Here is a 24,918-nt window from a genome sequence, read left to right as displayed (position 1 = left end):
CAGGAACAGCTCTAACAGTGTTTACCTAACACGGAATATCTTCAGATAGTTACAGTGCATGAGCTTTCAGATTGACTAATTGCAATCTTTGCTCTTTACTTCATAGAGGAAAAGCAGTATGCGGAGGGGTCGGGGGAGGAGCGAGATCTCTGGCTTTTTATAGAGATCTAGGGCCGTTTAAATTATTTAAAACTTTTTTAAAAACAGAGAGGTATACATTAATAAAAACTGATAAATATCTGCACACAAACGTTTTTCGTAAAATCCCTAAAACCCCCTTACAATTACAAGTTGCACGCAGATCTCCAGCCTCCTGCTTTAGATCACACAGCATGACATGACATAAACTTGACTCAAAATTAAAACCAAAAAAACAAAAAAGGAAAGAAAAGAAAAAAGAGAAGAAATCCCAAGAAGGCTAGCCAGCTATCTCATCTAGATGAACCGTTAATAAACCAAAGGGAGCTTTTCTTTTGGACGACAACCCCAAATTCATTCTGACCATATACAGTAACAGAAATGGACAGGCTCGGGTGTTTTCCTTAGCTTTTAAACAATGACATAAATTGTGCAGGTTTTCCAGTGCTATGTCCCATTTCTGGAAGTCTTTTTACAGCAGTTCATTTGGGAATCCATAAATCATCCTAAGTGGCGGCGAACATCTCTAATGCAGTTTTTAAGCCTAGCCATTAATGCTACGTCTCTCTCTCACCCCACCACTCTTGCTCACCCAAACATCCCTATTTCCCTTCTCTCCCTTTGCTGCAGGCCATTCAGGACTTGGCTATTTAGCCCTTGGCTATTTTTATCAGAGACTTACAAGAGAAGATATCCACCAGACCCAATTCCACCATATTTACATTTTCAGTGGAAGTTATGGGGTCCCTCCAGATGTTCTGGATTACAACTCCTATCCCCCCACTCAGCATGGCCAATGGCTATGCTGATGGGCTGATTGGATATGTAGTCCAACACATCTGCAGAGCACCAAGTTGGGGGGATGCTGGCTTCTAGCTTCCAAGATAATAATTCTGTTTACATTCGGAAGTCGGTCTCCATCAAAATGGGACACTAATCCTGAACGATCTATATACCCCACACCTGCTTCAACTGGAAAATAACCTCTTCTAAAAGCCACCAAGAGTACATCATGGTATGAGATCTTACCAGGGTTTGATTCTGAACTGGAGGCGCCCATTCATAAGTTACAGTATTGATGGACACGTTCTTCTTGGCCACCACAGGATTCGTCAATATCATTACGTTGCGCTTGTACATTGGGATCCCATCCGACTTCAGCTTCGCAATAAGAGTCGTATATTTTGTATCCTCGAAGAGCTTTCCCACTTTACGGTCATCCTCATTGCTGGTGGGAACATCATGCTCCTCTTGCCCACACTTGCAGTTTCGGCATATTTTTCTAGTGGTTCAAGAGAGAAACATAATTAGGCTGTGTTCAAACAAATACATGGAAATGAACTTAAATACTCCTTTAGAGGTTATTTAGCCCCAATTCTGTAATTTTGACACATGAGCGGTGTAGTCTATACTGCAACTCTAACTTCCCTGCTGAAAATGTGTGTTTAGCCAAGTCACACGATTCAAGTATGCGTACACCAGTTGCTGGGGAACATGGGCAAGAGGGTGCTGTCGCACTCATGTCCTGCTTGTGGCTTTCCCACAGGCAGCTGGTTGGCCACTGTGTGAACAGAATGCTGGATTAGATGGGGTCTTGGTCTGATCCAGCAGGGCTCTTCTTATGTTCTTATGTTTTTAAGTATCCCAGTGTTGTTCTCTACCTCATCTTCTATGACAGCCTTTCCCATTCCTAGATGTGGTTGGACTACAACCCCCACCATCCCCAGCCACAATGGCCAGTGGTCAGGTATAGTGGGACTTGTAGTGCAACAACATCTGGGGACCCAAGGCTGGGAAAGGCCATTCTAGAAAACTGACCCTTTCTCTGTGGCAGAGAAAGGCACCCGGGGAAGGAGAGCAGCAGGCCTCGCACTGGTCTGACCTCAGGGGTGCAGAACCTCCTTCAGCCTGAGAGCCAGATTCAATTTCAGAGAGGCTCTTGGGGGCTGCATTCCAGTGGTGGGCAAGGCCGAAGGCAAAAGGGGCAGAGCCAAAATACCAGCATACTGCAGCTTAAAGCTCTTCCTGCCAGTAACTAAGCCTCAGGAGAGGCGTTTCATCCTTTCACAAAAGCCAGGAAGCCACCAAATGACCAGTGGTTGCAGGGAACAGGGGGCATTACCATCTGGGGAAAACTGGAGAGCTGGGTTTGGCCTGTGGGCCTGAGGTTCAGCACCCCTGGTTTACATGAACAAGCAATTCTTCTCTTTCAGAAATACTTTTTCCTGCTCCCTCCTTCTGATCAATCTTCACAAATTCCATTCCTTCAGTTTGCTCAGAGTGGCATGCGTTGTTCTCCCTCTACCCATGTTGTTCTCACAACCACCCTGTGTCCACAACTGGCTCAAGTCCACCAAGTGAAATTTTGGATACGTGGCGATTTGACCCTGGGTTGCCCCGGCTCGAGTCTGTCACTCTACCCTCCACATCACACTATTTTCACATTTTACGTGTGGCATGGCTGCTGCCTCCCTGCAAAATGGATAGAGATGTGTGGGAAGGAGCCCCATCAGTGCTGAGTCTTTGTGGGGACCATCAGTACAGTCATGGGTTATTTCCCACGAGATCTGCCCAGCCAATGAATGAATTGCATTAAAGTGTTACCAGAACAGGATAGAATTCAGTCTTGCCACACTGGTATGAATCAGACCTCAGTGAAAATGTGTTAAGAGTTTGCTAAACTAAGTGTTCCTGTGAACAAGGCCTTAGAACTGGGTGGGGAACCTGTGGTCCTTCAATGTTGGACTACAACTTCCATCATACTGGCTAGGATTCATGGGAGTTAAGAGTCCATCATTCTCTGGAGGGCCACAGAATCACTCCATTTGGTTGTTCTTTCCCAAGCCAAATTACGTTACCCAATGGGTGGGCTTGCAAAAAAACCCACCCAGTTTCCAAGAGACTTAGGACCAAACTAGACATGACATTAAATGTATATTTGCATTTAACGTACATACAAATGCAGATCTATTAGCACCTCTGAGCTGGGAGGCGGGATGACTTGTTGTTCATGCTTGTTGTGAGATTCAGAAAGTAGAGAGAAGCCTCAGTGGTTTCCAAGTATCTCTAATGCTCAGTACACTTTCAGGGAGAGTCCCCTTCCTTCTAGAGGCTCAAGAGAAGGATGGAATACTCCCTGAAGCTGCATTCAACCATGTTAAAACATGAGTTTGCGAAGGGTGAGCTGGCGAGTGCATTTGTGGACAATATTCCACATAATTTTGCACAATATTCAGAGTAGAAAAACCATCTTAAGATTAGACTTTGGTTTTGTATATTGCACCGCTAGACACTCCCTCCCTCCCGCCCACAGTTCTTATTCCCTTTGCTTGCTACTCAGTAGCAGGAAGAAGGCGCAGGATGACCCTGGGCAGTTGGACTCGATGGTCTTGTAGGCCCCTTCCAACCCTACTATTCGATGAGTCTATGACATCTTGAGTTGTAGGAGTGCACACCCAACAGAAAGTAAATAAATAAATCCTTCATCATACTCAAACATAGTCAGCAATGTATTTGCTTTCTTTTTCCTCCTCCCTCCCAATCCCTTTTCCTTTTGTATCGTGTCTTTTAGATTGTAAGCCTGAGGGCATGGACTGTCATAATATTGGCCTTTGTAAGCCACTCTGGGAGCCTTTTTCGGCTGAAGAGTGGGGTAAAATTGCTCTAAATAAACAAACAAACAAGTCCAAAGCTTGGAGGGAGGGGGCAAGGAAGATACTAGTTGTATGACACTAAACAGTGGGGAAAAATAAAAACGAAGCACCTTCTAACATTAAGTTCACTGAATTCCTAACCCACTGTTAGACAAGAACTGAATTAGATTCCATTTATGTCCAGGAGGTTTTTGACCTTATGAAGAGGAAGTCTACTAATGCAAACTATTAGAAAAAGCAGTATGCTTCCTAAAATGCATAAAAAATGACACAAAGCCTCAGTTTCCACTCACAGTACTGGCCACAAGTTACCAAGTGACACCAAATGGACTGTAATAAGATGTGTCTTTGGTTGACATGGCATTAGTAAAATCCCATGGATGTAGGGTACAAGGTTGTGTTTGTGCGGGTGCCTTACTCATGAGTAGCTTATGTTACTTGCAAAGGAGATACTTTGTGTAGTAGGTGTAGAACTGAGTTAGTAGTCCTAAATTCAACCTTTTGGGATTGAGAAAAATCAAAAGCCTTACAGATCAAACTGTTAGTGGCACAAACTAATCACATTCACTGACAAAAACTGCAAGCAAAAGAAATTACCAGCATACTTAAGGTTGTGCCTCTAACATTGCCTGGGACCTGGAAAGAATAGGGGTGGATTTAAACTTATGCCCCTCTCAACCGCGATATGTGCAACACATCACAATTTGATCCAGAGTCTTGGACTGGACACGCCAAGGTCATCTGCAAAAAGAGATCATCATCTTGTAGTTTTCATGTAGCGGTAATATGAATTCCTCAGTTGGTTTGCCAAGAACTTTCCCAATTGCTTAATGTTACAGGTTTTCACTCATAGCTGACTTTATACTATCATAGATGATACACTCCCATCTAGTGGAAAATAATGTAATTATACTTTAGGCCATTAAGCAAAAGCCAGTGTATTTTTTTTCCATTTTCCTTAGATACTTTTGCAGAAACTTGCATATACATATATCCACTGGGCAACATAAACAGAGCAGGGAGAAAAATTCCAGGTTAGGTTAACCCACAATTCCAGAAAGACAATCTTCAAATTTAGCAGCTAACAGGAATCTTCTTAAAATTAATAAAATCACATATTAAGATATTTATAGTTTCATCCTGAAATGGTAAAGTTACCCAGATTCTACTGAGCTTGCCCAGAGATGATATAATGCTGAAAAGGAAAAAAATCAGGGAGTATTTGGATATTTGCTGAAAAAGTAACAGTGAGGGAGGGGATTTTTACCATTGTTGATGGCAATGCAAACAGGCAATGAGATATTGGAGACGAGCATTAACATCAATCAATAACAGCCTAAAGATAAAGTTACCTCTTGACCCTAAGATTTTCCTCTCTATTTTAAAAGATAGGTAAATAAGGACAAAGAAACCTTTTTTCATATGATTGTGGCGGCTAGAGTAGTGTATGCAAAACTTTGGAAACTAAGGGCGCAATCCTATGGCTGCTAGTCAGCAGCTAGATGGCCATAGGATTGGTTGGTTCTCAGAGAACCAACCTGCGCCCCACCCACGCCGCCTCGAAGGCAGTGAGGATCTGCCCTGTGCTCAGAAGAGCAGTGCGGAGCGGGGGAAATGGGGTTTTCCGTTTCCAAACGGAAGGGGGCAGGCTGGGGCGGGGAGGTCATGAGTGCCAGTATGAAACTTCCTATATGTTGTCCGGCTTCCCCACCCTGCGTGCCGAGGTCCTGCTGCTAGACAGCTGAAATTGGCTATCTAGCCGTGAAAGCAGGGTAGTGGGAGCACAGAGGAGATGTGCTCCTCGCCACTCCTCCCGCCCTGCAGTGCATAGGTGGTAGCCCCTGGGTTCGGAGTCAACCACCAATCCCCATAAGATTGCTCGTAGTCAAATTCCAAGATTTAGAGAATGGTATATCAAGCTATGGGACTTGGCAATTCCAAATAAAGAAATCTGATTATAAGACCTAGTCGGGGTGGAAGTGTTGTATGAAGTTCAGGCAAGAATAGAAGGGGTTTAAACCATCTTGAAATGACCAACAAATTACAATGATTGGTAACCCATTTCTGATAAGTGGTGAACATTTAGAATATATGGCATTAACCCATGTTTTAACCCATGTTTTATTGCCCCACCCAGGGTTTGTCTGGCAGATGATTGTTTTCTCAGTCCCTAGGCTGTTCCCCTCCTCCTTCGCCTGCTCCCTCCCTGTATCCCAAATGCCTTTGTGGTGCTGTAGTATTGTCATGTAGAGTGTCTATTTTTTTAACTACTTTTGCCAGCCACCTCTGTAGCCTGGAGAAACCACCTATGGTTCTGGGTTCACATGTAATGACAACCCATGGTTTAAACAACCCAGAGTTTACAGCCCAACAACAAACCACGGGTTCTTTTTCTAGGTTGTTTGTGGTTAGCAAACTATGGTGTAGTATCCAATGTTAGTACTACATAGAGTAGACCCATTGAAATGAATGAGACCTAAGTTAGTCTTAACTAACTTAAGTCCTATTCACTTCAAAGGGTCTGCTCTACATATGACTAACATTGGATACTTAACCCACGGTTAGTTAGTGCAGCTGGGTACACATCACGACAACCCAGAATTCAAAAATCCATTAAATAAACCATAGGTGGCATTATGTGTGAACCAGGTCATGATAACTGAGAAGGAGTAAACAAATTGAATGGATTCTGTTAAAACTGTACAGAAAAAGGGAAAGAGGGAGGGGAAAAAAGCTATCATTATGGTTACATACTGTGTCCTTATTTTGTTTGTTTATTTAAATCTTAAGATGTTTGGGTGTAAGTCTGGACTCTGCCCTGAACCCAGATGCTCATCTGACGCTAGTGTGCCAAAAGTGCCCATTCCTAGAGATGCCTGATCTGCCCATGGTCATGCATACATTAATTACATCTGATTTGGACTACGGTCTTGCACTCTACATGGGACTGCCTTTGAAAACTGTTCAGAAACTTCAGCTGGTCCAGAATGCTACAGCCAGACTGTTGACTGGGGCTTGTAACAGGAAGCACGTGACACCCTTGTTATAACAGCTTCACTGGCTACCAGTCTGTTTCTGGGTACAATTCAAAGTGCTGGTTATGACCTATAAAGCCCTCTATAGCCTGGGACCAGGCAACCTGAAAGACTGCCTTCTCCCATACAAGCCTGCCTGGGTCTTAAGATCTTTGGAGAGGCCCTTCTTTAGACATTGCCGCCTTCAGAGGCATGTTTGGTTGTGATGTGAGAGAGGGCCTTCTCTGTGGCTGCTCCCAGGCTGTGGAAGTCCCTGCCAAGGGAGGCTATGTTTGCTTCGTCTTTGTTCTCCTTCTGCCAGCAGGCAAAGACCACTTTATTCAAGCAGGCCTTTGCTGTTTAAGCAGGTCTGTTGGGTTAGGTGCTGTTTTTATTCTGTTGTTGCTGTGTTTTTACTCTATTTTAATGCATTGTTCTAATCCCATTTTTATTTATGATTGTAGGCTACCTTGAGTGCCATTTTTCTTGGTAGAAAGGTGGGGTACAAATTAAACACATAAATAAAATGAATAAATACAATGGTGCTTAATTATTTAAAATATTTCTTGGCCGCCTTTCAGGGCAGAAGCCCTCCCAAGGCAGCTTACAACAATGAATGATTGCCATCTGTAGTTTTTATAAGTACTCCTATTAAAAATAATTCTGGTTTAGAGACAAGCTGTGGTTTGCACATCCCCAGTTTGCCTGATCGGATGTTACAACGTACTATGCTTTTCTCAAACCAGGAAGTAAGGGAGGGAATCAAAGCATGCAATGTATGCAAGGCCAGGGTGAAGGAGAAGGGAGCATGTGAGAGTGAGACTCAGCCCTGATGGCTGAACCAAGGTTTAACCATTATGTCCAAACTGGGCCAGCAGCCAGACCTCAGTATTATCAGTCAGAAACACAAGAAAACATTGCTAATTTCAGCAGGGAAAGCTCAGAAAATATAACATCCCTATTTTATTAGAAAATACTGGAGTAGCAATACATTTAGCTATTGTTGAACTTCATAGCAACAGTTCATGGCATTTTATCACTATACACAGTAAGGGTGCATAGGATTTCAGTCTTATCTGTGAGCAAGCTGTATAGAATGCAGTGGAATTTACTCCTAAGTAACTGCACTCAACTTTAGGTTAGTTGAACCCATTTTTAATTTTACTTATATCCTGCTTCATCTCAGTGAATCATACACCCTTGACAATACAACCATAGCTCAAGCTGATTTTTCTAATCAGAATCAATGTCTGAAAGAAACACAGCTTCCAGTGTTGAAGTTTCACTTTGAGCTTTACAGACTTCAGATAGGCACACATAACTTGAAACGTTTGTTTGTTCCCCAGCTATGTACCTGGGCATGCCATAGTTTAAGCCTATGTCCTAATGGTATGCTTAATGTTTAAGATGGCCAAAGTCTAGCTGCAATGCAAACACTTCATTAAATAGTTAAGTATCTCTTTTTACCTCCAGAAATGTAGCTCAAATCCTTCACATTTATCTTTGCATTTCAGGCATGGGGCTCCAAATCCTTCTTCATGTCCTAAGCCCATCTAGAGAGAAGCAGGGGACAGAACAGGTTTAGAATAATATTTTTTCCAAAGCCCATGGTATTTTCTTAGAGATGTGGTGACAAATGGCAAACTTCCAAAATAACATATAAAAACCCCATCACTTTAATCACTGCAGCAAGATAAACCACGCTGAGTTGCTTTATGCAAGCCTGTACACTCGCCCCTCCCCCAACTCTGTACTTATTGACTTTTATTTATGCCTTCTGCATGTTTAGTGTTAGGAAAGTTGCAATACTGGCAGTGATTCTTGGATATGTCAATGAGAAGGGACACATGATGCACCTGATCACATATGTATCTGTTGCTGGACTGCACCATGTTATACTGCAGGTGTGTGTATCAAATGCAACCTGAAACGTATGATAACAACTGAAGTCTCCACACTGTAAAGAGAGCACATGCAACCATTCATGATAGAGATATGAAGCATTTCTGACCAAAATAGTGGAGGCCACAGAAGTAATGGGAAAGGCAGGAGCCATGATCCAAAGATGCAATTTACACACAAGTAAATTGCACCAATACATGCAGACTGAATTTTCTTTGAGATCTGTCAGGTAATCACATTCCTAAGTAGGCAACTTCCCATTTTGTCCAAAAGCTATTTGCCTATTTATGGCGAGATCACAATTGCAGAAATTGGCTACGTATATCTTCATTGGATAAGGACTCGATTCTGCTTCCCTCCTTTCTCTTCAACCCTTGTAGCACAGAATGGATAGCAAGGAACATGAGGAAAGTTTGGGCTGCTATGTTACCAATCACAGCAGAGATGCCAAATTTAGCACTAACTCAGTTTACTGAGATATTATTTAGAGCTGAGAAAGAGGATTCAAGACAGACAGTATAAAAGAAAAATGAAAAGCAATATGTTTAATAGTGCCATGCATTTGATAATCTGGTAGCTCCAGCTACTGGGTGGTATATAAATAAATAAATAAATAAATAAATAGACTGACTCAAGGAATTTGATACTCATAGATCTGTGTATGAAGGAAAGCTATCAAGAATTACAAATAGCTGACATCTTTCTAAGAGTGGATTCATTGTTTTTTTGGGTTTTTTTAAAGTCTGACACTCAGGGCAGAAAGGGAAATCAGCTTCTAGGAGGTGGCACAAGAGATACCACCTGTAGCTAAAGGAAGAGGATTTTCCTACAGTCATGTGGACCTGAAGGACTGCCTCTTTATGTAAATAGGGCAAAGCACCCAGCACTTCTGATCTCTTAGCAGGAACAACCGACTGATCCGAGAGAAAGTTGGGAACCTTCCCTATTGCTGAAAGGGAAGTTCAAGATGGCCATGTGTCCCACTTTAGAGTCCACTCTTTGAAGGGCTCTCTGAGGACAGTCTGCTACCTGAAGGCATCCTCTAACCATAAGAAGAGAGAGCAGGGGCCCTGGAGTAGCCCGTCAGCAGTAAGCAGCTGCCTATAGTCTTCCCCGCTCTGGGGGATATCTAAATTATAGTAATAATTTCTAAATTTGCTTCTACTCCTATAAATCAGCCCATGCAAATCTGTGTCATCTTTTGCCTTCTTTCTTGGTAATGCATTTCTTTTTTGGCAATGTGTAAGTGGCCACCTGAGGGATATTTCCAGCTTCTGTGTCAGACAGGACAGCTTCCTATGGGGCTGGTTTGGCTAAGCAACCGACAAACATTCTACCTACATGAAACAAGACCAGTTCCTTATGGGACTGAAAGAGAATATAATCTTAATGTAGCTAAGGAGTCAAAACTGGGTTCTCTCAGAAGCCCCACTGTGTTCAATGGACCATGGGTCTTACTCCCTAGTATGTGTATTTTGGATTACTGACCTCGGATTAAAAAAAAAACAACAACCTTGAGAGGAGAGCTTTTCTTCACAATGGCCTCCATAAAAGAGCAGAAAAATCCGATTATAAGCACATAAAAAAAGAACACAGATTATATGTAATGCTTTTTCCCCTACTAGATGTGTGTCCATTTATAAAATTAAACGTTTTCCATCAGATTTTGTGCCACAGTGCATAAGACTGACAATCCAGCACTGGCCGGCCAGCAAAGGTTTAGGCTAGCATTTCATTACTTTGCAACTAGCCAGAAGCACAGACCTAGAGAAGTCAGAGGAAAAGTGCTATACAGCACTGTAAAATTAATGCCATGGTGTTTCAGCATATTCCAAATGTATAGTCAAAGGGTCTAAGAAAATCTTGTACTTGATCTTTTTCAAGTGTCGATTCTACTTACTCTCATATATTAAACTTCTACAGGTTTTCAAAAGAAAATTAGGTTACCCTGCAACATGGTCAACACAGCCCCTTCAGGTTTCTGTGGAATGGCTCCAGAATCAGACTCAAAGAGTGCTTATCAGTGGGATCTTCTCAAACTGGGGAGAGGTAATGAGCAGGATACCGCAGGGCTCAGTCTTGGGCCCAGTGCTCCTCAACATTTTTATTAATGACTTGGATGAGAAGGTGCAGGGAATGCTTATCAAATTTACAGATGACACAAAATTGGGCGGGATAGCTAATACCCTGGAAGACAGAAAGAAAATTCTGACAGGCTGCAGCGCTGGGCAGAAAACAGAATGAAATTTAATAGGGATAAATGCCAAGATCTGCACCCAGGAAAAAGAACCAAATGCACAGTTACAAGATGGAGGATACTTGGCTCAACAATACTACAAGCAAAGAGGATCTTGGAATTGTTGTAGATCACAAGCTGAACATGAGCCAACAATGTGATGTGGCTGCAAAAAGGCAAATGCTCATTGGGGCTGCATTAATAGAAGCATAGCTTCCAAATCCCGGGAAGTACTAGTTCCCCTCTACTCAGGACTGGTTAGGCCTCATCTTGAATACTACGTCCAGTTCTGGGTGTCACACTTTAAGAAGGATGCAGACAAACTGGAGAGGGTTCGGAGGAGGGCAACGAAGATGATCAGGGGACTGGAAACAAAGCTCTATCAGGAGACACTGAAAGAACTGGGTGTGTTTAGCCTTAAGAAGAGAAGACTGAGGGGAGATATGATAGCGCTCTTCAAGTACTTGAAAGGTCGTCTCAGAGAGGAAGGCCAGGATCTCTTCTTGATCATCCCAGAGTGCAGGACACGGAATCATGGGCTCGTTACAGGAAACCAGATTCTGGCTGAACATCAGGAAAAACGTCCTGACTGTTAGAGCAATACGACAATGGAACCAATTACCTAGGGAGGTATTGGGCTCTCCCACACTGGAGGAATTCAAGATGAGGCTGGACAGCCACCTGTCAGGGATGCTTTCACTTGTATACCTGCATTGAGCAGGGGTTTGACTAGATGGTCTTATAGGCTTCTTCCAACCCAATATTCTATGATTCTAATTCTATTAATCTAGCAGATACAGTTTCAGGAGCGGTTCTATTTCCTGTCCTTGGCACTTTTGAGAAACTGGTTGCTGCTTATATTTATTAATACCCAACTGTGTTGGAAAGTTTTTATCATATCTGACTCTAGTCTAACAATGGATAAATATCAGTGGATATTGCGTTGGATCCAGACTTGCCTCTCTGTGAAAAGAGGGGATGAGTACCAGCAGAAGCTCCCAGTTGAAGGGAAGGGGTGGGCCAGCTATTTTTGCCAACCCCCCTTCAGACCCAACTCCACCTCCATTGTTCCAGAGGGTTCCCTAACCTTCTAGAGAAGATTTTCAGGGGCATAGGGGCTGCAGAGGAGACAGGGAAGTCATCAAAAATCGCTTCCCCCCCTTCCACCCATGAGACCATCCAGTTCACCACGCTCTGCTCCATGCAAATCTGGATCCAACCCATTGTTTTAAATGCCTGGTACTGTCTATTCTGCAATCAACTTAAGATCTTCTAAGGTTAGTATAATTGAACTGAACTGTTTGAGTTGTTGTATTATATTTTGAAATGAATTGGTACTAGACTGTTTATTGTAATTATTCTAGATATTCCTGTTCTTGTGTCGTGAGTGGCTTTGGCAACATCTATGTGGAAAATCAGCATAACAATAATGATTCACCATTTTCATTAATGCAGCCATACTTTGGTCTAACTTGCAGAATCGCTCAGCACGTAGATCACTCTCAGGATGAAACAAAAGCAAGTGTTTGAGAGCAACATTTTCACATATTATCTTTTTAAATTAAAAAGACCATGTGAGGCTTATGTCCCAGAAGAGAGCTTTAGCAAGCAGATCGAGTGGGTAGAAAAGAAACGGACAATTTTCACAGAAATGAGCAATGGGCTGAAAGCCTGTGCCAAACAAGCAAGTGCCACTGAAGTCAGTTAATGGATTTTTCTTCTTGACAACTAATATAAGCACTGCACCTCTGATGCCTTTGAAAAAGCCTCATGTTGAATAGGATTCAAGCACTGTTATATTTGCGCATGAATTGTTACCACTGACCCAAAAATATGTGGTGTGATTAAAACAATATCTTACTCTGGACCTGTGTGGAATTCCGCCTGAACACCAAAACTACCCTTCCAATATACTGGAAAATCTAACAAATTGGCCTGCATAAGTTTTTAAGAGAGGATGGAATCAATTTCTCCATAAATGGAATTATGGAAGAATGCAAGATACACAGGTCATTTGAACTGTTGCCAGAAGAGGTCTGTGTATGTCAGCTGCTAAAAATTCTAAAAAAACATCTGGCATTTCAAACATGGGCAGTCTTATTTCGAGGCAGTCTGCGTATGAAAGGCATTACAAGTACACTGATTGAAGTCATCTGTTTCACAGTGCCTTCACGACTAAAATATTACTTCAGGGCCAAGTGTTATAAATGCTTACAGGCCAGCCAAATGTTTGAAAAAGAAAGCTTGCTTTAATCAACTTGGAATGTTTTTGGGGAGTCAACGCTGGCTCTCTTTTATATTAAAGAGCATTGACCAAAACCTCAGCCTCCGTCTGCTGCCACTCAAATGTCTCGAGAAATAAATGCTGAATATCATGTCTCTCTCAGGACAATGTACCAGATGAAGATCCGCATTAGCAAATAATTTATTCATGAAATGCATGTCCTGGTTGGAGTCCACAATTTACAGAGTTGAGGGGTGGGAAGAGTTATTGACTGGAGATAGACAAATTCCAAGAGTCACCTAGGATAGTGGTGGCCAACACACTGACAAGATTTGAACGACATAACCACCCACGGTTTGAACAACCCATGGGTTGCTGTGAACAAGTGGGAGGAAGCAAGGATGCTGGCTCCCAACCGCTCGCCTGATCCTGCTGTGCTAAACCACTCAGGGTTAAACCATGGGGCAGTATCCAACAATGCCCAGCCGCCCACTGCTTGCGCAATGGAGATTTAGCACTTTGGATAGGAACCAGAAATGAGCAGAAATGCTCATTTCCGGAATGGCTTGCGTAACGGAGCTCCGTCGATGTGCCCTGATCCAAAAACAAGCATTTCTGCTTGTTTGGGGCCTTGTTACAAGCAGTGGGTCCCACCTGCACAAAGGCGTCAGAAGAAGCACAGTGGCACCGCTGGATACTACTCACATGTTACAAGTCTGTGTTGTTCTGCCTCCAACAACCCACCATTCCAGGTTTGCATGTTGCACTAAAAAGCCCATGAAGGGAGTGTCCCTGGGTTGTTTTTAACATAGTGAAAGTGGGCACAGCCAGCATACTTCCTCGCTCCTGAACAACCCCCAGTTTGTTTAAGTGTGGCTTGTCCACAGAGACAAAAGCAGTCACGTGTGCAGCTGTAAAAGGACATGGTAGTGATCCTAATGTGGCTGCACGTCCTGTGGAAGCTTCTGAATATATTTAATTGTAGTTGAGATGGCACCTGCCATGCAAGCCAGCTGTGCTGTAAGACTCTCTTACAGACACAAAATTAGGAATATACGAGTAGGAATATATTAGGAATATACGAGCCATAATGCCCCACATCAGATCGCCAGAGGCACGTGCCTGTGGACCAAGGTAGACTTCCAGTAGCCCCCAACAAACCTTCTCTGCACTGCAGTTTGGAGAAGGGCAGCAGCAAGTGTTCCTTCCCTTCTTCAAACCACACTGCAAATAAGAGAAGGCCCTCTCTTCTCCTGCCTTCAATGGCGTAGTGATACATTTTTAAGGGCAAGTGCTCATCATGACAGTCCCCAATGCCACACCGCCAAGGCGAGTCCAAAGATGGAAGCTGCAGTATTGATCCATATCAACAAATCAGTCCAAGCAGTTGGTGTAGCGGTTAAGAGTGTTGGACTGGGACTCAGAAAATCTGGGTTCTAGTCCCCACTCAGCCATAAAACTCACTCACTGACTTTGGGCCAGTCACTGACTCTCAGCCCAACCGACCTCACAGGGTTGTTGTTGTGAGGATAAAAGGGAGAGGAGGAGGATCATGTAAGCCGCCTTGCGTTCCTTGCAAGAGGAAAAGAGGCAGGATATAAATGTGATCACTAAATATCTTCAGCAGCAGCAGCAGGTCTTGTTGAAAGCGAATGGGTCTTAATTGCCCATTCAAGACCAAGCCACCTCAAAATACTCTGCATTACAAAGAGGAACAATCTATTCTTGAGAAATACATTCCTCGCTCAGCTACTCTGAAAATTGCAGCTAAGCTCAGAGGGAATAGGGAATTCGGGGGGGGGGGGGGGCTGATGACATCAGCAGCCCTGGCTCCGCTGCACCCTGTCTGTCTCTGCTTTGAGCCCTGTGCGCATACTGGATGGCTAGGGGCAGAGCCAGAGTTTCCTCTCCTCTTGCATAGCAGTTTTGAGAAAGCAAGAAATTGCAGTTCCTTCCCTTCTCCATACTGCAGAGAGAGAGAGAGAGAGAGAGAGAGAGAGAGAAGCCCTGCCTTTCTCCAAAGTCCTCTATTCATGCTGGAGCAGGGGGCTCCAATGTGGTGCCCATGGATGCTATGGCACACCTCAAATGGTGCCCGTAAAGGGCTTCCCAATGTGGTGCCTATGGGTACCCAAAATCTTTTTATTAAAAAAAAATCAATTTTTAATATACACACATGGATTTGTACGAACTGTATACAACTTTCTAGCAATTATACATTGGCTTCAACAAAAGTGGACCAAATAGCCAAATAAGTATCCATTTGAAGGTGGCGTCCATATGCCACCCATTCCAATATTGGAAGTGTTGTAAGGTCCTCAATCCATTGCATCATAGGAGGTGAGTGTTTATCCTTCTAATGTTGTAATATCAGCTTTTTAGCTGTCAAAAGTGTCTATACAATCCATTTACGCTGACCACTTGTTAATTTCCATGAAGCAGGTAAATAATTTAAAAAGACTGTGTTTATCAGTGAATATTAAAGGCTGTTCCAGTACAAAATTTATCTGTGTAATAACCTCTGCCCCCAAAGCAGCAACTACTGGACATTGCCAAAACATATGTTTAAAAGAAGCATTAGCTGTACTGCACTACCAGCAATCCGCTGAATTAGACAATCCTTTATTAAAGAGATGTTGTGGTGTCCAATGGACACAAAACCAAGGTTTTTGCTGAATAAGACACAGCCTAAGTTCCATAGATGCAACAGACAGACACGAAAGCAGCGATCCACCGATTAGGCATTTTGTGGTGGTGCCCACAGCAGTTTCTCAAACTCCCAAACATGCCCACAGGTCCGAAAAGGTTGGGGACCCCTGTGCTGGGAGACTTGGAAGGGAAACAAGGGCCTGATGGCAAGGACAAATACAGGCTTAGCGAGTAAGCCAAGTGAATATTTGTAAACCCCTGTATATGAGAGAGAAAGAATTTGATTGCGATCACTGGTACAATCTGCTACCTGGACTTGGTCCATCCTCATGAAAAGCCCGATCCTTTTTGGTCATCCTTAGTATGTGCATACAAACCATGCATAATACGGGACATGAGAATCATATTGACAGTTAACAGCACAGGGATGGGTAGTGCTTTCAGTGATGGGTCAAGGTGTCCTAATACTGAAATGGAGCAGCTTCCCTGCTGAAGTTTTAGGCAAATCACCACCTCTTAGCTTCAGCACTCATCTGTATTATGGGCTAATAGTACTGCCTATGTTAAAGGGCTGTTGAAAGGATTACTGAGAGAATGTATAGAGAACCTGTATAGAATTGTATTAAAATATCTGCTGCAATTACACTAATTTAACAGTAAGGTGTCTTTAAAAGTACAGGTTTAAAATGGACAGAAACCACAGTTACCTTGACTTGTAGCTGAAGGCACACTTCCTCTTAAAAGATGCTATTTGATGTTATTGCTTTACATTTTGGTGATGTCACTTTATTACCAGAAAGATTCCTCACCTGCAACTACTGCCACACAGAACGCTCACATGGTTATCTAGGCCTGCTTGTCACAGAATTCCAAAAGTCCATCTTGCTAACCAACAATTCTAACAATTACAATGTAGAATTAATTTCACTCCTATAAAATTGGGTTAAGAATTTTGAAGTCAGTTAAGAACAGGAGTTTTCCATTTGGTCCTACTCTATTCTTGCTCTAGAACTTAGGTTGAATCTAACATTAGATTTATTAACACAGTGACTGGACTTCCATTTTCACTCGGAGCTGGTTTCCAAGGCAGCAGCCACAAAACAACGAGTATTAAGAAATGCACTGCAAAAACAAAGGCTAAATAGCACATTGCAGTAAACAGATGGAGGAGAAACATTACTTCTGTATGCTAAGTAAGTATATTTGCAGTACATAATTTTTAAAGCCTCTTTGCTTCTCCTTTCTTCATTTTCTTTGTTCAGGCACATCATAGAATTTAGTGATGAACATTCACAGTACATTCAAAATCCCTTTTATAAAAAGGCAGACACATATTATTCTTATTTAAAGAATGGTTATCTGAACAGGAATCCTCCCCTGCACCCCTTTTCCAAAAAGACATAAATCCTGTACAGTGAATTCCTATGCCTCCATGCCAGTTTTGCCTTTCCTGCAGCAAACTATGTGATCACAGCACACAAATGCAATGCATGTCTGTGACCTACTGACTCATTTTATGGAGTTCACCAATGTCACAGACAGGGCAAAGCGAATTCTAGCATAGAACAAAGGTTTAACTAACAGGGATTTTAATAAAGCACCAACTGTATCGCTCACGACATCTCCATGATGAAGTTAATGGGAAACACAGCCACTGGGAAAAATTACAGCCTCTGTTTTCATTCATACATACATACATATATATATGTACACACACACACGGCACCATAATGAGCATATATGTAGTAGGTTTTTTTTCCAGCACCTCACCTTTTAAAATACAAAAGTAGATAGAATCAGGTAGTGGATGTAAAGTAGGGGACATTTGTCTCATTTTAAAAGACACCCCTATCACATTAATGTCCCTACAACACAACTGTATGTATATTTACTCGGAGTTTAGTCCCACTGTCTTCAATAAAATGTACTCCCTTGTAAGTGTTCATGGTGGGATTGCAGCCTTAGTGAATTACTGTAGGAAGTGATAATGCCTTCATAATTACTGAGCCTCTAACCTTTGAGACACTCGGGGATTTTGGATAAAGTAACTCTAAACGATATATGTTTGGGACACACACAGCATTTTCTCAGATGGTTGATTCGGGCATATTGTCGAGAACCAATAACGCTTCCTCACACGATATGACATCTCAGGCTGATGCCATAAGTAAGATCTTACCTCATCCCACTCTCCATATATCCACAATACTTTTCTGTTTGTCTTCATTGTGTTGTGCACCTATAGAGGAGAAAAAGGCAACTCAAGAGACCCTATTTATCCAGGGGCTCTTCTTCAGCCTTTGTTTCTGTTTACATTTAAGGGATAATCAGATGAGACATCCAAGCAACTTAGGTTGCACTCCTATACCTACTTACTTGGTAGCAAGCCCCATTGAACTCAATGGGATTTGCAACAGAGTAGACATGCATAAGACTGCACAGTTAAGGAGTTGCTGCCTTGGGATACACAAGCCCTAAGAGTTTTCTAACACTTCAATTTGCATTTTAAACTTTGTGCTGGCCTTTCTTGATACTTCCATAGGTAGGCATTTGAGGCATACTACATTACACTGCTACTTAAAATCTGCACTTATTCCACTTTTCTCCCCCAAAAGGAGTACTCTACAGAAACAAAATGGGTAAAATCCAACATTAGAGTTGACCCATCAGAATGAATGGGTCTTAAGGTAGTTATGACAAATGTAAGTCCAATTGATTTCAATGGGTCAACTCTAAGTAGGATTTGTATTGGATTTCACCCATTGTTTATTTAAAACATTTGTATCCCACCCTATATCGTTAAGATGTCAGTTTGTGAGTTTATTTTCTCTCTGAATTAATTCAATATTCACTTTTGACATCCCCCCCCCCCGATTAAAGTGTGTCACTTTATAGCAAATATTAAGATGAATAAATAGTTTAGACAGTCAGAAAGAGAAAAGCCAGAATGGGGTGACTAAATTTGAATATAACCAACACAGAAGTTATTGTTAATCTGTATATTCAAGGCAGAAGAGAAATACTTTAAAATCTCTCCTAGGAGACATTGGAGGGAGATGATAAAGGTTGATTTACTACATACCACGTGGTTATCCTACCACTAAATTCTACCCATTCCCAACTCAGTAGCATAATGTCTTCACCAATTGTTTCAAGAGTGATGGGGAATTATACTCCCTAACTCTCCCACACACGTTACTGTCTTCCCAACTATATTTTCCCTTTTCTTTTTGTGCATGTGGAACCAGAGAGTAAGGGTTGATGAAAATATGGTGCATGCCAAGCCATAACGTATAAAGAATTGCCCATATTTCTCTGCAATGTCACTTCTTAATTGCTTAATAGGAACTGCAATTTAAGACATTTAAGAAAAATGTATATCCTTAGTCTGCAAAGAAGACATCTGTGATAAGCTAAAGTTTGTTCAAGCCAAAATCAAGGGCTGCATACAAGGTTAGTCCTACTTAGCGGAGATTCATTGAAATGAATGGAACTTGTTAGATTAACATTGGATACAACTCCAAATTATGAACTTTATGCAGAGAACACACAGTAATGCCTACTTGGTTTTAAAAGCAGATGTAGCAAACTGGGAAAAAAACACAGATGTATGTTTTCCAGATGTACTTTTCCAAGGATCTTCTAATCTGACACAACGTCAGGTGACTAGAAGACTGTCTCAAGGCTGAGATTTATGTACACCATTACATCAGGAAGTCTGAAATCACAGAGCAACAAAGCTTTCTGTCAGGCCACAGTCAACAGTCAGTTTTTTCACTACAACAGAACTACTGAAGCGCTTGAATGACATCATAGGAGATGCAGAGTTGCCCAAGGGTGCTTCCACATAGAGGGCACCTAGCACTACTGACTGGAAGGCATTGTGCAGCTCTTCCATTTTTTTTTGTCCTTAATAGATCTTCTGTGGTAAGATAAAAGATGGAAGTGGTAGGAAAATATGAGATGGTTATGAGTGGAATACAAGGTCATGTGGACCCCCCTCCCCCTAAAATTCCATGAAGGAAGAAGTGTGATGGCATGATAAAAGCCTTATCTGGAGCTGCCCTAAGCCTTTTTGGAATAGTAGGATGTATTCATGCGCCAAGACTGGAATGGATTTATCCATGTGACATTACATTACTTGAAATATAGAAAGAAAAGTGGTTTAGTTCTAATTAATTACAGAAAGAGCATTAATTAACAAGAGTTTCCTACCAATACTGCCATGCTCTTTTTTGGCTTGCACATTCTGAGATGATAATGTTACATTTACAACTACCGTATTGTTTATGCCAACACTGGCATATTATTTATCCTTAGTGGATTTTATATTCTTCTGGAACCTGATCTCATAAACCTTTCATAAACATTTATTTCCACTTATTTCCAAACAGAGAGAGTTGGATGGGTTTATAATAAAAGTAAAGAAATCATTCACAAATTTCAATTCATGCCTAAGGCCTCCCTGTACCTTTTCCATAATAACATGCATTTTTGTATACAACTTGTACTCATGTAGATAAGTTTGAAGATTTCCACTTGAGACCATTTTTCAGGGTCTCAACAGATTTGCTTACATGACAGACAATGTTACAATGTTCTATTATCCTGGGACCCAACTGAAAGAGTCACACATGCTAGGAAACACTTTAAAAAAAACCCCCTAATTTCACACACCCTCTTCCACCTAGCTCATCGGCAAATAAATGAAAGTTAACGCAAACTAGACAATACATTAATTTATCCCGTCTAAGGTTTACTAGTTGCTACATCACAAAGAAGCAAATGTACATTCATCAACAGACCCAATTTTTCACGTAAAGCATCCTGAAAAAATACAATGTGATGGCAATAGCTATGTTGCGAAACCATCACTTTATCAGCAAAACAAACATCTTCCTTAAAAGTGGGCTTTGATAACAATTTGGTGGCATATAGCCACCCCCCCGCCCCAGGCAAACACACACAAGAAGCTGCATGTTATACAAGCTTCAGCAAACCTCCTGTAACTCACTTTCACTTTAATGTCACTGACAATTATTTGAGATTTCTTTCATATAGTTAATGAAAAGCTGTGCCATCTGAAAAACTAATGGGGGAAAGATATCTTCTTAGAGAAAGATATGGGTATAAAGGTGAATTAATTTATATCCCTTCCCTGATTCTGTTTCCCGAGAATATCCTCTTCCCTTTGCTATAATTTAAAATAAAAACTGCTTATTTCCTCTTCAAGCAAAATTATAATCCCAGTTACTTGCCTTCAGAAGCAGATTAATATTCATAAACGAAACTCTGGCCAGCCAGGATATTGGCCAATTTCCCCCTTCTTTCAACAAGTTTGTTAAATCGAAATTGTTCATGTAGCTTCAAGCTATTTATATGACAGGTCAGAAATGTAATGGTTGATGCAAATGGGGTCGCACAGAAAAATGTTGTATGACAGCAGTAGTGTTGCATTTGAACTCAGCCAATCACTCACCTTTAAAACCCCACTCAGCATGAACTCTCATTTGGTGGTCTTGTGCAAGCTATCATGTCATCATCTGGCTTATTTTTAATATTGCCAGATCTAGGCCATGGGACCATGCCTGTTGCTTTAGACCCTAAGTTGTTTATTCATCTTCCATTCTCTCTCATCTGCTCATTCTCCCTTGAAGCATAGGAGAGAAAGATGTGCAAATCAACTTACAAGTGGGCAACAATGCACACTGGTTTCATGTGCAGCTCACACTCCCCTGTTCTCCGCTCCCACTAGTGTGGACTGAAACGTCAACTTAGCTCCAACATGTGAGTGAGTGAATAATGTGTGTACCAGGCCACAAATCATGCCCACTTCAAGGTCACCTGGTTCACATGACATGACAGCCCACCATGGCTTAATTTACCCATGCATTGTCCCGAAGGCACCCAGCTTGCCATACCATGCAACCCAAGTGGCAGGGGTTGTATGAGGGTTAGACAACCATCAAATAACCCTAGAACAAGTCATTGGTTATTTGAAGATTGTCTAACCCTCAAACAACCCCTGCCGCCTGGGTTCGCATAACATGACAAGCCACAGCAAGCCAGGAGTCTCTGGCCATCATGCAAAAATGGTGCAACAGCCCCTGTGGGCAAATTAAGCCATGGTGGGCTGTTGTGTCATGCAAACCAGGTTGGTGTCTTGCTGCCCTGCAGCAATTTGAGCTTCCGGGCGGCTCTCAGAGAGATGGCAATCCCATTTGTTTCACAGGATCGTGGTATACCTCAGGCATGGTCTGAATTCAGTGTATGGTCCACTGCTTGTTTTTTTTAACAGGAGGATCTCTGGGTCTACCAATATGTTTGAAAATCTAAAAAGCAAGGAGTGCATGCTCAGGACATACAGCTGTACAGATTTAACTAATCACTGTTAAGCGAACCCAAGTATGCAATTGTGCACAAGATGTCTCTTGCTGTATCAGAACACATAAGCACTAGGTAGTTCACTAAAAACAGATCAGTGGTCCACTGGTGGACCGTGAAGCTCAATTAGATCAGAGCTAAGACTCTAGAATGAAAATATAATAGCAGCATTGTAGGAAGTGAAAAAAATTAACAGATGCGCTGCTTTTAATTTAGAGCTATCAGAATAGGGGTGGGAAACCCGTAGCCCTCCAAATGTAGTGGGACCAACTCCCATCTGCCCCAGCCAGCATGCCCCCAAATCAGGGATAATGGGAGCCGTAGTTCTCCAACATTTGGAGCATCACAGGTTCTCAACCCTGAACTAGAATGAAGACAAAAAGAGGTCAACTGGTCCATTAGTGTTGCTCCTCCCAGGCAGAAGCTATTACAGCAAGCAGGGATTGATAAATTCCTATCATTAAGACTTTGTGCATGATCAGAGCAGGACCATCTCAACTTCCCGCCTCTGGCATTATTTTGACAACAATTTACATCATGCATTAAGTTGGGGTGATGAGTGACAATAAACGCGCTTCACTTCCACACAATACACCACAGCCGAGTTTAAGAGGTGGCCTTGGACTTCTGTGAGCAACGCAAAGAAACGATACCTGGTTAAGGGAACTGAGGGCTGCAACCCTATACCTGCTTCCCTGGAACTATGCAAAGTGGAGTTGAGGAAGAGTGAAGTGGTGGATCCACTGCTGCATCATGGGGGTGGGTGGGATCCACAGTGGGGGAGGGGGATCCCCCCCACATTATGCCAGTTGTAGGCTGGCGTAGCTGAGAGGCCCAAGGATGAGGCCCCTTGGGGGAACTGTGGGACCTACCTATTTCTGGAACCCCACTTATTTCAGGGCCTTTTGAACACCTGATTTCAGGGCCTTCCACTAGCTTCTGCCAGTGGGAACCCAGCAGATGGCAGTTTTCTGTTCATGGAGTGTTCTGTGGGTAGAACAGGGCTACTGGGGCAGATGGAGCCCCCAGTAGAGTTCTCCTCTACTGACAGAGGGTAGCAGAGGGACCCCCCCCCCCCCGTGAACGATTGCATTCTTAGGTACTACATGCCAAATTCAGGCTGCAACCATGAAGACACCAAGTTAAAACTAAAGAATAAAATACATATGAATAAGGTCATAAGAGGTCAAAAAACATAACAGCTGCATTGCTTTTCAGTCTGAACCAGAATGAAACTAGAATAGTTCAGCTGGCCTATATCTATCCTCCTATAGGCATCAATGGCAGAATCCATCACAGGAAGCATGTGATTAAGACTTTGTGCATGCCCAGAGCACAAGATAGGGGGGAAAGCCTACCTAGGAGAGAGGGTGAAATGGGGAGGGGGGGGCGGGCGTTCACCTGAGGGGTTGTGCTGGGGGCATGTTCTTGGGTAACATGGGGGAGAGACCTCACAGTTTCTTCTTTTAAATTGTGTCATCCAGACTTAGTTGATTGTATTATTATTATTATTACATACATATTTAACATTTTTGTGCACAGCTTTGGGAGGAGCCTTAAGCCCCCCTCAAAGCAATATAAAAACAAAGTTTTACTTACTTGGGAGTAAACTCTACTGAACACAATCCAGTTTACATCCACAGGACTGCACCATCCAAAGACTATATAATGATAACCGTAGCCCCAATTAAATCTCTCGGGGACCGCTTGCTCAACAACTAACCACAACCGAATAGAAACTTACTAACATAAAAGAAAAGAGAAATAGGTTTGGGATCTTCCAAAGGGAGGAAAAGAACCATGGGTAAAACCCAACATGAATCCTACTTAGAGCAGACTCATTGGAATAATTGGGGTTGAAGTTAGTTACAACTTAAATCCCCCTCACCGACTTGGAGCAGACCCATTGGAATAAATGGGGTTGAAGTTAGTTACGGTTATCTTAAATCTCATTCACCTTAATGGGTCTACTCTAAGTAGGACTTACGCTGGCTTTTACCCCGCGGGGGCAACGAGAGAAAGCGGGGGCGCTGGCCACCGCGGGCAGGTAACTTATGCTCAGCTCCCCGCAGTTACCGTCCTGGCTCTTTCCTTACCTTCTTCATTTTGCTCTCCAAGTCCATGTCGGCTTCCCCGGAACGGCGGCGCGAGGTGCAGGAGAACCCCGGGAAGCCAATGCCCTTCTGCGGCGTCTCCCTCTCCCCCGTCGTTCCCTCTCCTCGCCTTACTGACAGTCGGATGTGGCTAGAAAGGACGCGCGCAGGGAGGCGGCTTTGCTGGCGGCCGCGCCTCGCATCTCTCCAGCTACTGCCGCAGCGTCGAGCCAAACTTCCGCTCCCCTGCGGCAGCGGGGAAAAGGAACAAAGGGAGCCCTGCGGCCAATCGGGGCTCAGCAGCGCGCAGGTCCGCGAGCCAATCGGCAACGCCCTCCGAATACCTTTGCTCAGCCGGGCTGCTGAGCGAATACCTCCTCCCGCGTCTCTTCTCCGCCCGGCGAGCAAGTTACTTCGAGGGCGCTGGACGAGGACGAGGGCGCGCCCCGCCCCGCCCCGCCCCGCCCCGGGCGTCCTCCCAGCCTTCGGAGCGGCCCTAAGGCGGCGCCTGGGGCTCCGAGCGGGACCTTCTGGCCGGGCTTCTGGTGAGCGCTGTTCGAATGAATGAGGCGCCTGATAAGGTCATGGCAAAGGTATTTGCTGACGCAGCCGCCCAGCCCGGCCG

At 43.0% G+C, this 24,918-nt stretch overlaps 1 protein-coding gene across 3 annotated transcripts in view; it reads right to left on the bottom strand.

Moving 5' to 3' along the window:
- The window catches only part of TES (testin LIM domain protein), a 40,966-nt gene extending 16,441 nt beyond the window's left edge, over positions 1–24,525 (bottom strand). For 2 of the 3 annotated variants that reach the window (XR_014784434.1, XM_084810795.1), the window contains exons 1-3: positions 24,297–24,525; positions 8,273–8,358; positions 1,168–1,420 (exon numbers count right to left, since the gene is read on the bottom strand). Coding sequence is in view for 2 of the 3 variants with exons in the window: in XM_084810795.1 (XP_084666921.1) it covers positions 1,168–1,420; positions 8,273–8,358; positions 24,297–24,323 (366 nt within the window). In the remaining variant the exon portion in view is untranslated. Of the gene's footprint in view, positions 1–1,167; positions 1,421–8,272; positions 8,359–17,995; positions 18,056–19,379; positions 19,535–21,295; positions 21,467–24,296 lie in introns of those variants that run through there. The other variant, XM_084810794.1, reaches the window with a different exon arrangement.
- Between the last annotated feature and the right edge of the window lie 393 nt (positions 24,526–24,918).

This window comes from Heloderma suspectum, chromosome 7 (assembly GCF_057233095.1).
Source record: "Heloderma suspectum isolate Gila_16-S chromosome 7, 16-S_ref, whole genome shotgun sequence".
Classification (NCBI taxonomy): domain Eukaryota; kingdom Metazoa; phylum Chordata; class Lepidosauria; order Squamata; family Helodermatidae; genus Heloderma; species Heloderma suspectum.
Note: the sequence above shows the minus strand (reverse complement) of the source record. Positions and strands in the feature narration are given on the sequence as shown.